This window comes from Falco punctatus (assembly GCF_963210335.1).
Source record: "Falco punctatus genome assembly, chromosome: 11".
Lineage (NCBI taxonomy): Eukaryota > Metazoa > Chordata > Aves > Falconiformes > Falconidae > Falco > Falco punctatus.
The window spans coordinates 27,090,831-27,103,491 of NC_137591.1; the positions used below are offsets into that span (position 1 = coordinate 27,090,831).

Consider the following 12,661-nt stretch of genomic DNA (forward strand, 5'->3'; position numbering starts at 1 on the left):
TGTCAGCTTCAGGAAAGCGAGTGTGGAGCAGGCAGCAAAGTACAAGGGGCAGCTGCTTGTCCCCAGGACGTACCCTTGAGGAGCAGAGGTGACCATACCTTTCCTAGGGGTGCTGGGCACTCCAGAAATAAGCCTAGCAAAGCACTGCGGGCCTCAGAACAGCCCTGAGCACTTTATTTTCACAGCTCTCAGCCCACACCACACATCCACAGCCAGGCTTGGGGCAGGGCTGGGACTCTGCACAGACACCAGTGATCAGGGATGCTGGAGTTGTGGGGAGAGGCGGCATCAGAAGAAGCTGTGCAGGAGGGGAAGGCGATGGTCAGAGGGATGTTTTTCCTACAACAGGAAAGCAATGGCAACAGACCCTAACCCACGGCCCTGCCAGTCCCAAAGCACCTTCCTCCCCTCACTACCCCAGTGCTGCCCCTTGGGCTGCACAGCTCTCCACGGGCCTGGACCCCTTCCCAGGGAGCCACGCCACAGGCCGCGTCCTCCCTTGCCAGTTCCATCCTTCAGGCAGACCCAGGCCAGCACCAGCCCCCCCAGGGGTGGCAGTCCCAGCCATGGGCACCCCTCCGCTGCGGGGCCACAGCACCCACATGAGGACCTCTCTCTCATTCAAGTGGCATCGGAGCCCCTCTCAGAGGATCTCTATGGCCTGCAGCATGTCTGCCAGCACATACGAGCTGTCCCAGGGGTGCCCAGTCTGCTGCAGGGCCCCCTCCAGCACCCCAGCACGTGTCCCCAGCTCTTTGGGGTCCCGCCGGCCCTCGGGGCTGGGCTGGCAGAACAGGATCTCGTTGACCTCTCCTTCAATGCGGCGCATGTAGAGCAGTGGGAAGACCTCCTTGAGGGTGGCCAGGACAGACTCCTTCAGCTGGGCGTCACGGCACACCAAGTTGAGCACAAAGACTCCTGCAGCAGGGCGAGAAGGATGGGAATTCAGACCAGCCCATGCAGAGCTCCCTGCTCCCCACCTCCCTGTGGGAACACGGCTGAATCTGTGCCACGCTGGTGCAAACATCTCCCCCATGACAGCACAAGGAGTACCGGCATCACCCCGCTGCCCTTGGCCCAGCTCCACGTACCTGCCACCACATGGGTCGTGGGTGGCCACACGATCTGTTCCCAGGTACCACCTACACCCTCTGCCTTCCTGCAGCCTTTCTTGGCCCCCCAGGATGTCTCAGCCTGCCTGACCCAGCAGTGCCACAGGCCACCCACTCCACCCTGCTCCCTGCTGTCACAACACCCACTGAAACACCAGGATCTGGGACCTGCCAGGAGCGGCGGATGTCACGCAGTAATCCTGGCCGTGGCTGCTATGCTCACACAGCATTCCTAGCCGCGGCTGCTGTTCTCCAGGATGAAAAATGGTGGCACAGGCTCCTTACTCAAACCCTGTGCAGGACCAGCCAGGCTGGCTGCAGGGACATGGCCAGATCTCCCCTCCTACCTTCTGGCTTGAGGATGGTTTTAACTTTCTGCAGGAAGGGCTTTTCTACAAAGGCTGGGGGTGGGCAGCTCATCCCCACCGTGAGGTCTTTGCTGTCCACATCGAACATGATGGCATCGCACTGGGCTGGGGCTGCAGGAGGAAGCACAGAGACTTGTTATCCCATGGAACAAGAGACAAGCCACACACATTGGGGAGGCAACAGATGAGGTGGTCAACAGGCTCCCCCTGCCACGTTACGGCCGCTTCTCTCTCCTGGGGTTTCTCTTTCCAAATGAAATCCACAGCAGCAGCCCTTGGCGCTGGGGAAGGCAGCAAACCAAAGGTCCCACATACACACTGGCAAGGACAGGCCTGTGAGCTGCAGAGACCTGGGGCAAGGCTGGAGCTCGTGACACATGGCAGATGGGTGGGGAGGGGAAGAAGAGCGTGAAAGCAGCCCAGACTGCGGTCCCCAGCGTGTCACCCGCTAGGCTCAGCGGGGTGCTCTGTGAGATGGTACCTTCAGCCGCCAGCTTGGCCACATAGTCCAGGCCATCAGAGATGTGCACCTTCATCCGGTCACCCTCAGAGAAGCCGAACCAGCGCGTGGCCACCTCCAGCATGGAGGGGTCGATCTCCACCACAGCCACACTGGCCTGTGAGAAGTAGTCATGGACAAAGAGGGGCAGGCTGCCCCCACCGAGCCCCACCACCAACACTGCCAGCACGGCTCCTGCAAACAGAGAGCACACAGTGAGCCAACAGAGGCCATGCTTCCACTGCTCGTCCACCCGCTGGCCCCAAACCACTTCAGGAAGGGTACGCGGGGCACCTCGGCCAGGAAAGCCTTTCCCCAAGGAGCTGGGACACATGGACCTGCATGTGCCTGCCCCCAGCACAGCCTCCCACTGCTGGCCTTGTCACCTGGGAGGGGGTTGGGGTCCCCCAGCAGGCAGAGCCCCGCAACCATGGCCTTGTGATGCTCGCAGCACAGGTAGCTCTTGTCAATGGCTGCAGGTGGCTCAGGGGGGCTGGGTTTCTTCTTGTCCTTCCTCCGCTTCTTCTGGCCTGAAAAACAGGAGGCATTGGCTGTGGAAGCAAGGTGGGAGACAGGGGTGCTTTCTGGGGACTAGCCACCCCCACCCACAAGACAAGCAGCAGAGCGTAAAAACACTCCCAGAGCTGCTCCAGGACAAGGCAGGCAGGTCCCAGCAGTCTGCTTATTGTATACAATCTGCTTATTGCATCAATCTCACTCCCTGCCACCCCAAAGGCTCCCTTGGACCCTGCCCCTTCCCGGTTGCCCCACATACCTGGGAGAGGCATGGGGGCCAGGAGCCGAGCCTCCGACTGCACCACGTTCCTGTTGCAGAGGAAGATGAGGCGGCGGAAGTAGCAGGTGCCGTCCCCCTTCACATCCTCCACGACGTACTCGCCACTCAGGGGGCTGGTGTCACGGTGCTGCACCACCCGCACCCCGATGTCCCCTCCCACGGACAGGAAGGGCACCTGCAGCAAGGACAGGGACTGGCATGAGGAAGCAAAGGCTACAGGAACAGACCCTGGCACTCCTGCTGTCCTGCCCATGGCTAAAGAGCCAGGACGAAGTAGACACAGTGCAGGAGCAATGGGATGTGCTGTAGGCAGTCACAGGGGAGCCGGGAACCAGTGTGTGGGACACCAGCTCCCCTCCCATATGCGTGTTGGGGTAAGGAAGCAAACACCCCAAAGACTTCTTGCAAGAGCTCAGGTTTGGAGAGTTGGGGCAAGAAGAAGACAGAAAGGATGGAAGTTAAAGCCAGTATTAAGGAGAGACTGGATGCTCTCAGGGTTTCAGGATGCCTGGTTTTCCTGGGATGCTGGGTTTTGGAGGGCAAGGATTTCACACCAAATCCTGCCATGCAGGCACCTCAAATCCCGCCTCCAAGCAAAGGCAGCCAGCTGGAGGGAAAACTGAGAGGAGCTACACCTGAGGCCAATCTCCTCCCCACCAAGGCTGTCAGCTCATGCATTGCAGCTTGGTCTCCCTTGGCAAAGAGGGATTTTCTGCTGGCAGAGAGCCAGCAATGCCCTGGTTTTGGGGAAGCCAAGCGAGGGTGCCAGGCGGTGGGGCTCACCTGCTGCCGGGCAGGGAGGCCCGGCGGGGCCAGCTCCATCACCTTCCCTGACAGCTCCGCCTGGATGCCAGCCATACCCTCGTAGTGCTGCTCCCTGTGCAGGGCCACAGTGACCAGGCGCCTGAAGCCCGCGCTGGCCGCCAGCTGCCTCCGCCCTTCCTCTGTCCCAAAGAGCCACTCGGTTTCTCTGCCCTGTGGGACTGCAGAAGAGGCTGCCATCAGCCTGGGCCAGTTCTAGTCCCCAAGTGACTGCCCTCGCCTCCAAGAGAGGGAATGGTAAGACATCACAAGGCAGTACCACTGCATGCCTAGAGCTGTGCTCTGCAACCGTCAGCAGAGCCAGGACCATCCCTGTTTTGGGCAGGCTCATGCAGGAGGCTGGAAAAGCCACGTCTCATAAGAAGGGGGTGTCCAACAGCCTCATGACCCATCTCCAGGCTGTGCTATGCCCCAACTTTGCAGGTCTGCAGGCAGGGAACAATGTTGCTGGCAAAGCCTGACATGACTCTGCAAGGTGCAAGAGCAAAGCACAGCCCCGAGCGGCCTGGCCCTGGAAAGTCAGGATACCCACACAGACCAGCAAAACCTCTCTGGATGTGACCGCTGCGCTTGGGCTTTATGCAGTGATGTGCTATGGCAGCTGTCACCAGCATCAAGGCAGGAATCACTAACTTGGAGACAGGGCAGGCAGTGTCCCTCTGCTGCCAGACGGGCATCCACTCAGCCAGCAAGCTGAGTGCCAGATCTCTGCTTGCACCACCAGGCCAACACACATCCCACCACAAAGCCAGGATTAAAACATCAACTGCACCCTGCACAGGCAGGTTATTCCCCTCTCCAGCCCCAGTTTCAGCAGGGCCAGGACTGCTGGTTGTTTTGCAGCTCCTGGCCAGTGCACCATCTCATTGCAGGCATGAGAGGCTGTACTCACTGATGAAGATGGCAAAGTGATTGTCCCGGGATGATTTCACCAAGGGGCTGTCAACCACATGCAGCGTGTAGCGAGGCTTCCCGCTCTCTTTGTCACATAGGTCCAGAGAAACCTGCTCCCCGCAGGGAGTTTTGCTCAGCTGGCTGCAGAGCAGGGCGTAATGCTGCCTGTCCTTCACCGCCGCCACCAGCTGCTCCGCACTCTCCACCCGCATCGGCTTGTCCTGCTCCTCAGGGCAGATCTCCAGGATCTGCAAAGCTGAGCCAGGGATCTTCCTGAACTTTGTCATGACGTAGACAAAGACTGGTAGGACAAACTGCTGCTTGTCCCCGGTGCCAGCCACCTGATGGACACGCACAACCCAGTCTTCCTGGGAGAAGTATTCCACTGCTTTCTTCAGCACATGGGCTTGAGCCAAAGAGACGCAGAGGTAGCGCCCTCCTACCTGCAGGACTCTGCTGATCTCAGCAAACATCTTGTCCACCTTGGCTAGAGTGGCCTCCTCTTCATTGATGAGGATGGCATCTAACGTGCCTTTGTCCAGCACCACCTGGAAGTGGGCATCAGGGAAGTCCATCTGAAGCATGTCCATCAGCAGGTAGCTCATCTTCGGCCTCTTGCTCCCACTCCGCTCTTGCATTTGTCGGATCACTGCATCACTGATGTCGATGTTTACGATGTCCTCGCACATCCCCATGTCATACATCTGCTCGCTCAGCTCCGAGTTCCCACAGCCCACCACCAGAACCTGGGGAGCAGCACAAGAGCGGCGTGATAGGGAGAACACCCTGGAAATATGCCATAAAGTGTTTTACAACTAAATATCAGCCACGGCCACCAGCCCTCTGTGACAACCACACCCACAGCACCCGCAACCCCCCTCTCCATGGCCCTGAGACAACATTTCCATATGGAAGAGTCACACGGGTGCAGAAGCGACGCATCTGCTGCGCCTCGGAGATGATCTGGGTGCTGGGACCCCCACAGCTCCCCATGCCAGTGCAGCTTCTGGGTCTCTCCTGTTCTCTCACTATGGCACCCTGGGACGCGGCGGCACCAGGCTCGGCCGAACGACGGGGGCACCAGCGGGGGCTCACCTTGTCACGGGGCCGGACGTACTTCTGCAGGACGGGGCAGAGTTCCGGGAAGGCCCCGTACCACTCGAAAGGGCGCTTCCCCCGCTGCCGGAAGAACCGCTCCCAGTAGCGGGCTGATCCGAACTCCCCGGGGCTCCGAGGCAGTAGCTCCATGGCCGCGCTCGGCGCCGGCGCCGCCGCACGTGTCCCGCCGCGCTCTGACCGCTTCCGGCTGCGCTGCGCACCCATTGGGCACAGCGGGCCCGCAGCCCATTGGCTGCCGCTCCCCTGGCCGCTTCCCATTGGCTGCCGCTCCCCTGGCCGCTTCCCATTGGCTAGCCGCTCCCCTGGCCGCTTCCCATTGGCTAGCCGCTCCCCTGGCCGCTTCCCATTGGCTAGCCGCTCCCCTGGCCGCTTCCCATTGGCTAGCCGCTCCCCTGGCCGCTTCCCATTGGCTAGCCGCTCCAGGCAGGGCAGCGGCCCCGGCGCGCCCCCAAGAGCGGGTGGAGCTGGGCCCGCGGGAGCCGGGGAGCGCCGGGAGCGGGGGGAGGCCCCGGGAGCCGGGGGTGCTGCCACCGCAGGCGTACGTGCAGCCCCAGCACTCGGCGTCGTCGTGGCCTCCCTGCTTTCCCCAGGCACAAAGGGCGGCAGGGAACACCCCGGCCGGAGCCAGGGCACAAGCCACCCCTGCGGCACAAGCGTTGCAGCTTAAATAATCCAGATCTGCTGGGCTCTGTAGCACTTCTGAAGCAACAAAACAGGGCGGGAGGAAAAAGGTACCAGTGGCTTCAAAAAGAACAGCTTTAATGGCAGCCCACAGCGGAGCAGAGCTCTCCCAGGGCTGTGACACGGACAGCGCAGGGTGCCGGCAGCCCGGGGAGGCTAGCTGGGACCAGGGTGGGGGTCTGTCGAGTTGCTCTGGAGAAAGAAGGCAGAGAGCTCACTCAGCGCTCTGTAACGGTGCGAGATGGAGTTCTTCACTGCCTTGGGCAGTTCGGCGTAGCTGGAAGGGAGAGAAACCACAAGCCTCAGCAGCAGAGATGCTACAGCATGCATCCCCCACAGTCACCAAGAGCACCCCTTCTGCTCACCATCACTCAGCTCAGCTCCAGCGGGTCATCTGCAGTGACACTGTGGCAAAGCCAACAACCCCCGTCCTGATCCAGGCACTCTCCATAACCCACCACATTCAGATCCAGGAGGGAGTTTTCTCCCTGCCACCCTCCCTTGTAAGCAGGTTCTCCTCGCCGCACAAACTCTACCCTGGGTTTTCTGATGTAAAGAGCTGTAAATAAGACACTACTTACGTCTGGTTGTAGCCATCTGGCTGAAAGCAGGGATCCCAGCCAAAATCTCGAGGGCCTCTGGGTTCCACTATCAGCCCCTGTCACAAGAAAGCAAAAAAGCCCCGTCAGCCATGTTTTCACAGCACTTCCCTTGCAGTCACATTTCAAACACAGACTGCAGAGCTACATGCAGCCATCCCTCATGCTGCAGTGGCCACCACAGGCTCGCTGCGCGGTGCTGCCCTCCTGCCCAGCACCTCCCTGGGATGCGACTAAAATTAGCCCCAAACTCAGTGCTCCATCATGCTGCTCTATGTTGACAGCACCTTTACCCACACACACAATTAACAAAGCTAACAGCTGCACTCAAATATAACCCTGCCAGAGAGAGACAAGGGGACTGAAGAGACCGAGGTAGCACACAGCGTTCAGTGCATGCAGCTGGGCAAAAAGGCTGCAGTGTTCAGCACCCACTGCCCACCAACTGCATCCTCCCTCAGCCTGTTCTCAACACAGAGAAGCTCCAAGGGCATTCAGTGACCCAGGGGCCACTAAAGTTGTGCAAACGCTGTTACAAAAATCACATTACAGCCCTCCTCCCTCAGCCTGTTCCCCAGGCACACCACCTACATGAGTCTGGCCTTTGAACAGCTTCACTGGCTCCTCTGGGTTTCCAGTACTGAATGCAAAGGTACAGAGAGCGTAGGCAGATTTGTCCTCAAACCCAGCCAGCAGCTTGTACAGGCCTGAGCGACATAGAAAGGATCCCAGCATTACTGCCTTTCCCTCGGAGAGCAACACACCCACCTAGAGACGGATCGAGGAGTGTTCCATGTTCACATCCACGAGGAAGAGGAAGAACTCCTGAAGGTGGCAAAGCTCAGGCACAAGGATGCTCTTGGCTGGGTCCCTCATACGATTGAAGCCAGGGCCTCAGATCCAGCACAGCATGAGCTGCCGGGCCCCGCTATTAACTTGGTAGCAGAAGCAAACAAGTGTGCAGCACCGGAGAGGACTAAAGCCCACTCTGAATTAGCATGAATAACGCTCATGCTCATGACACCAGTGTGAGGTTTGCAGTCACACTGTTAATATGCACTCACTGCATGCCAGGGGAGGTGGGCATTGGTGGAGGGGGCGCTTGCACAGAAACCAAAGGGAGCAGCAGGAACAAGAAGTTCCCACAAGCCCTGCCACCAGCCTGCAGAAGCAGGAGTCTGGAAATCTAGGGATGATGCTAAGGCTATCAGGGTAAACAACATCCCATGAAGGGCACAGAACAGGCTCAAGGAGAGAACGCGAAGGGACAGAGCTGGACAGATGGGAAAGGAGCCAGCTATGAAATGGGCAGCACAGTGGGCAAGCACATTCAGCAGAACCCAGCAAAGGAAGGGATCCATTTCATTTGGAAAGGACTGAGTTACATGCAGAGCAGGAACAGGGAGGCAGTACCTTCTGGTTTGAGTTTTTCCAGGAACCATTTTCTGGAGGGGAAGAACAGAGGAAAAATTCCTTTTTGCTATTAATTCTCAGCAATACAGACATCCTTGAGACATTGTTGCCTACACTTTCACAGTCCTTTGAACCCCTCTTAAATTTGCTGTCAAATCACCTTGTTCTGGACTATTTACCAATAATAAAAGACTTAGCTCTTAAACTAAATGGGACACAGTGAAAACAGCAGCAGGGTATTTAATTTATCGCAGTACTGATGACTAAGTAAATAACTCAGTTCTCACTCATGAGCGCTGACATGCCAAAATACCTTTCTCAACTCAACCTGTGCACATCTTACACCCAGTTCTAGCACCACCTTCCCCATATAAAGTTTTTATGTCTCTGCTTAGCTCAGCAGAGAGTTTGGAAGAATTAATCACACCAAGTTCATTCCAGGAGCTAAGGCAGTATTTTGTTAGAGGAGTTACACTGTAATGTAATAACCTTGTTATCTGCTGGATTAAAGCAGTCCCTATAGGACACTGATCCCAGAGTCTTGCTGAAATGCATGGTGCCTGAAATACACAGAGCCTGCTGTGCGGCCAGGTTCCCGAGCTGGCTACAAGAGCCGGCACTGTAGATCAGGAGACAGTGCCAACAGCTCAGGTCTGTATCTCTCATCCTCCATCGTGATTTACAGCAGGGCTCACAAAGTCCAGCCCTTGGGGTACAGGATGAAGCCGAGGACACAGACTGGTAATCACCTCCCCGACCCTATTGCTCCTGGCACGCAGAGAACCCCCGTGAAGCACACCCTGCCAGACTGTGCTCCTAACTCCAGAATACAAAAGGTGAAGCAAGCTCTCTCCTACTTACATGTAGGGTCCTGGAAGCCCCCCAAGGGCATTGAAGCACAAGCAGGTATCCTCTACTATAACAGGTCCCTGAACCTACAGTGAAAGCCCAAGAGATAGAAGCATTAGATCTAGAGGAAGGCCCTGCCTCTAAACCCATTTTCTTGTTCAATCCTATTCTCACATTTCCACAATAACAGGGACGTCACAAAAAATCACCAGCCCTTAGAGCTCTTCACCTCAAAGGCAATCCACACCAGACAGACACAATCAAAACAATGCTTTCCCCAGACAGGCCAGAGTGGCTAAAGAACAGTAGGGGGAAATGTCACATGGAAAAAAACTAGCAGAGCTGAACAACCCCCTGCCCTCCTGAGGGACAGGAATGGTGGGACAAGGAAAAGGAAAGCCTGTGTCCTGAAGGCATGCCTGCATTTCCCTTCAGTCCCAACCCTCACTTGGTTCTTTTAAGACACCCATCCCAGAGATCACTCCAGAAGTTGATCCATCAGAAGCTCCAGCTGACAGAAAACTCTGTGCCTCACAGCTTCCGGGGCTGAACTGAAGGCACTGCCATGTTGTCCTGCTGCTCAAAACCACAGGAGGCCGGAGGAGCAGCAGCAGGACTGCCAAAACACTGTCACCAGCGAGAACTCACCATCACACAGCGTAGGCCAGAAACGTTACCATGTAATATAGCTTTAGTTTTGCAACTATATTGTTTTTTTCAGTGTATCACTGCAGAGAGACTGCTAACCAATCCTAGTTGTGTAATTTCATGCTAAGAGAGAAAGAGTCATTTAAAACTTATAATCCCCGAGGAGACTATACAGTAGCTGAGGAGACCATTGTATAGGTAACTAATGAAACAAACTTAGACTCTCCGTATAAGGGAAGTAAATTAAGGTTCAGTGATTGTTCAGCTGTAACAATAGGGTCGACTATTGTTTGAGACCCCTTAGGAGACTGAGAGATACATGTAAGGAGCATGCAGGATGCTTAATTAACATAGTACTGCCTATTGCATAAAGATATACGATTTCCCCAAGAAATGTAATACATAAACATAAGGGTGGACTGTACCATTTTGTTTGAATGAAACATACGGCATGCATGTTTAGGTGGCACATGCACAGGTGCCCATGCATCCAGCACTGCAATAAAGAATGCCTGCTTCTTCATGCTACATTGCTGTTAAGGAGTTTTCTCATTCCCCATTTTGGTGACAGAAACAGCCAGGCAACGGGAGTGCAGCAAGGCCAGGCCAGGCCCAGATGTGCCCTTGATTCCCCTCAAGGCCCCAGGGACCCCAGCCGCCCCCCACCCCAGGCCAGATGTGCCCCTGACTCCCCTCAAGGCCCCAGGGACCCTGACTGCCCCCCACCCCAGACCAGATGTGCCCCTGACTCCCCTCAAAGCCCCAGGGACCCTGACTGCCCCCAGGCCAGGCCAGATGTACCCCGACAGCCCCAGGGTCCCCAGCCGCCCCCCAGGCCAGGCCAACTGTACCCCTGACCGTCCCCCGGGACCCCGTCCCCCCCGGCAGCAAGGGGGAAGGAGAAAGCGAGCGACCTGCCGGGCAGCTTCGCGACACTTCTGCACGGAGATCTCATCCGGCTCCCCCTGGTACTCCGGCACTGGGGACAGAGAGGCCGGCACTGAGGAGGCGACCGGCCCCGCCGCGCCGCCGCGTCCCCCCGGGCCCCACCGCCAACTCACGGTCCAGCTTCTTCGCCACAAGCGTGTAGGGAGAGGAGTCCCCGAGGATCTGCGTGACCTGCGGGGGGAGAAGGGAGGGAAACCCGCCCGTCAGGGCCAAACCCCAGACCCAGACCCAGACCCCGGCCCCGGCAGCCGCCGCCAGGCAGCCGCCCCGCTCCCACCTCCTCCAGCTTCTTGGCATTGCCGGTGACAAACACCACGCTCCGCCGGGCCGGCGCCGCCATCTTGACCCCGCGCCTACGCGCTCTGCCGCCAATCAACGGCGCCCATTCCCTCGGCGCCCGAGGGGGAGGAGCTTCCGGGCCGCCGGGGGCGGGCGCTGGGACCCGCCCGTGCGCGTGCGCGGCTCCGCCCCGCGCAGCCTCGCGAGAGGCGGGCGGAGGGGGGCGCGGGCAGCCATGTTGGCGGGGCGGCTGGCAGGGCTGCCTGTCCCCGTGGGTCGCGTCCCCGCTACGGGCCGACCCCGCACCGCCTCAGGTGGCCCCCGGCGGGCCGGGCCCGGCCGCCTCCCTGTTCAGTTCCCCGGCGGCTGGCAGCCGCGGGCGGGGGAACCCCCTCCCTGGTTTCCTTGAAGGGAGATCACCTGTAGATGGCGGGAAGTGGGCGGCGGGTGGTGCTCCGGGCTCCGCTGCTGCACTCCCTGACCTCTAGCAAGTCTTTGCGCTTTCTGACAGCAGGTTTCCTCTGGAGGAGCGGCCGAGCTCCGTCGAACTTAAGGTAGATGCGGGACCAACTGGCGGCTGTAGCAAAAACTGGACTGGGGAGCCAAGAGGTGGACCCTGCTGCCGGTGTGGAGCCCGAGGGGAACGGGTCAGGGACGCCCAGTGCTTCACTGCAAAGGAGCAGGGTCCTGGGAGCTCTCCCACCATCGTACCCAGGCCCCCTCCAGCCCCCCTAGAAGCTCGTTTTGCAGCGGGCCCCCCCGGGGGGAAGCTTCCCCTCTGGTCTGGCCAGGTCCCAGAGCTGGGAGAGGAGAGTCCTCTCCACCTGCGGCAGAGCCGCAGCCCTCCATCCGGCCCTGCAGCCCCCATGCCCTCAGGCGTGGGGACCCCGGGGTCTCACTACGTGGGTCACACCAGCAAACCTCAGAGGAGGAACCAGCCCTGCAGGAGGAACACACAACTCCAGCCAAAACATGCCGTTCCCTGTAAAAAAGTGATCATGTGGAAAACAGCAGCTAACGAAGAGGTCTGTCTTGCGCACAAAGAGGGAATGAATAAAACAGACCCTATGCTTGGGTGAAGGAATTGTTTTTGCTGTAAAATGTCCTTCATAACATCTTCTAAGTGAAAACTGACCCCAAAGCATGTGGATGCTGGAAAAAACAACCCTTTCCACTCATTACAGTTCTCCCAGCCAGCAGTCCAGGGTGGGACAGCACAGGCTGCAATATAAAGACCATGGTATCTCAAAGGAACATTAGGAGGACTGCTCTGTAACATACCTGAGACCAGACATTTAATGGCCTTTTCAGCCTTGAAAGCTATAAAACTTGCTCAATAAATTGTTAGTGTGAAGTTACTGACCAGGACCGTTGGTTTGCTGCTGGTGGTGCCTCTCGGGACAACCCATGGCATTGAGGGATTTGAACCTAAAACTGATTAACACCTAATTCTGGCAACTCAGGGAAGCATACTGAAGGCTTTGGCAGCTTTCCCTGCCCAGCATCTCGAGTACAACTGCCTGCATCCCAGCATCCTAGAACATGCTGCAAAAGGACTCCAGCAAAGCTGTCAGGGAAAGCCAGCTTTCCCAGGGAAGGAGGCTGCTGCCTGTGGTTGGCTGCCAGGGGTGGGC

The 12,661-nt window shown here is 58.0% G+C and overlaps 2 protein-coding genes across 2 annotated transcripts; both read right to left on the bottom strand.

Moving 5' to 3' along the window:
- Positions 1-141: 141 nt before the first annotated feature.
- Positions 142-5,904, bottom strand: METTL13 (methyltransferase 13, eEF1A N-terminus and K55). Its single transcript, XM_080407328.1, has 8 exons — positions 5,587-5,904; positions 4,490-5,237; positions 3,559-3,758; positions 2,755-2,950; positions 2,366-2,509; positions 1,962-2,174; positions 1,460-1,591; positions 142-918 (listed from the first exon to the last, which is right to left on the bottom strand). The coding sequence occupies exons 1-8, from the start codon at positions 5,866-5,868 to the stop codon at positions 644-646; spliced, it is 2,190 nt and encodes a 729-aa protein (XP_080263454.1). The 5' UTR covers positions 5,869-5,904; the 3' UTR covers positions 142-643.
- A 448-nt stretch (positions 5,905-6,352) lies between these two features.
- On the bottom strand, positions 6,353-11,183 carry ITPA (inosine triphosphatase). The gene is made up of 8 exons (XM_080407348.1): positions 11,026-11,183; positions 10,862-10,919; positions 10,715-10,779; positions 9,165-9,238; positions 8,304-8,335; positions 7,482-7,597; positions 6,873-6,949; positions 6,353-6,568 (listed from the first exon to the last, which is right to left on the bottom strand). Exons 1-8 carry the CDS (start codon positions 11,086-11,088, stop codon positions 6,448-6,450), a joined length of 606 nt encoding a protein of 201 aa, XP_080263474.1. The 5' UTR covers positions 11,089-11,183; the 3' UTR covers positions 6,353-6,447.
- Between the last annotated feature and the right edge of the window lie 1,478 nt (positions 11,184-12,661).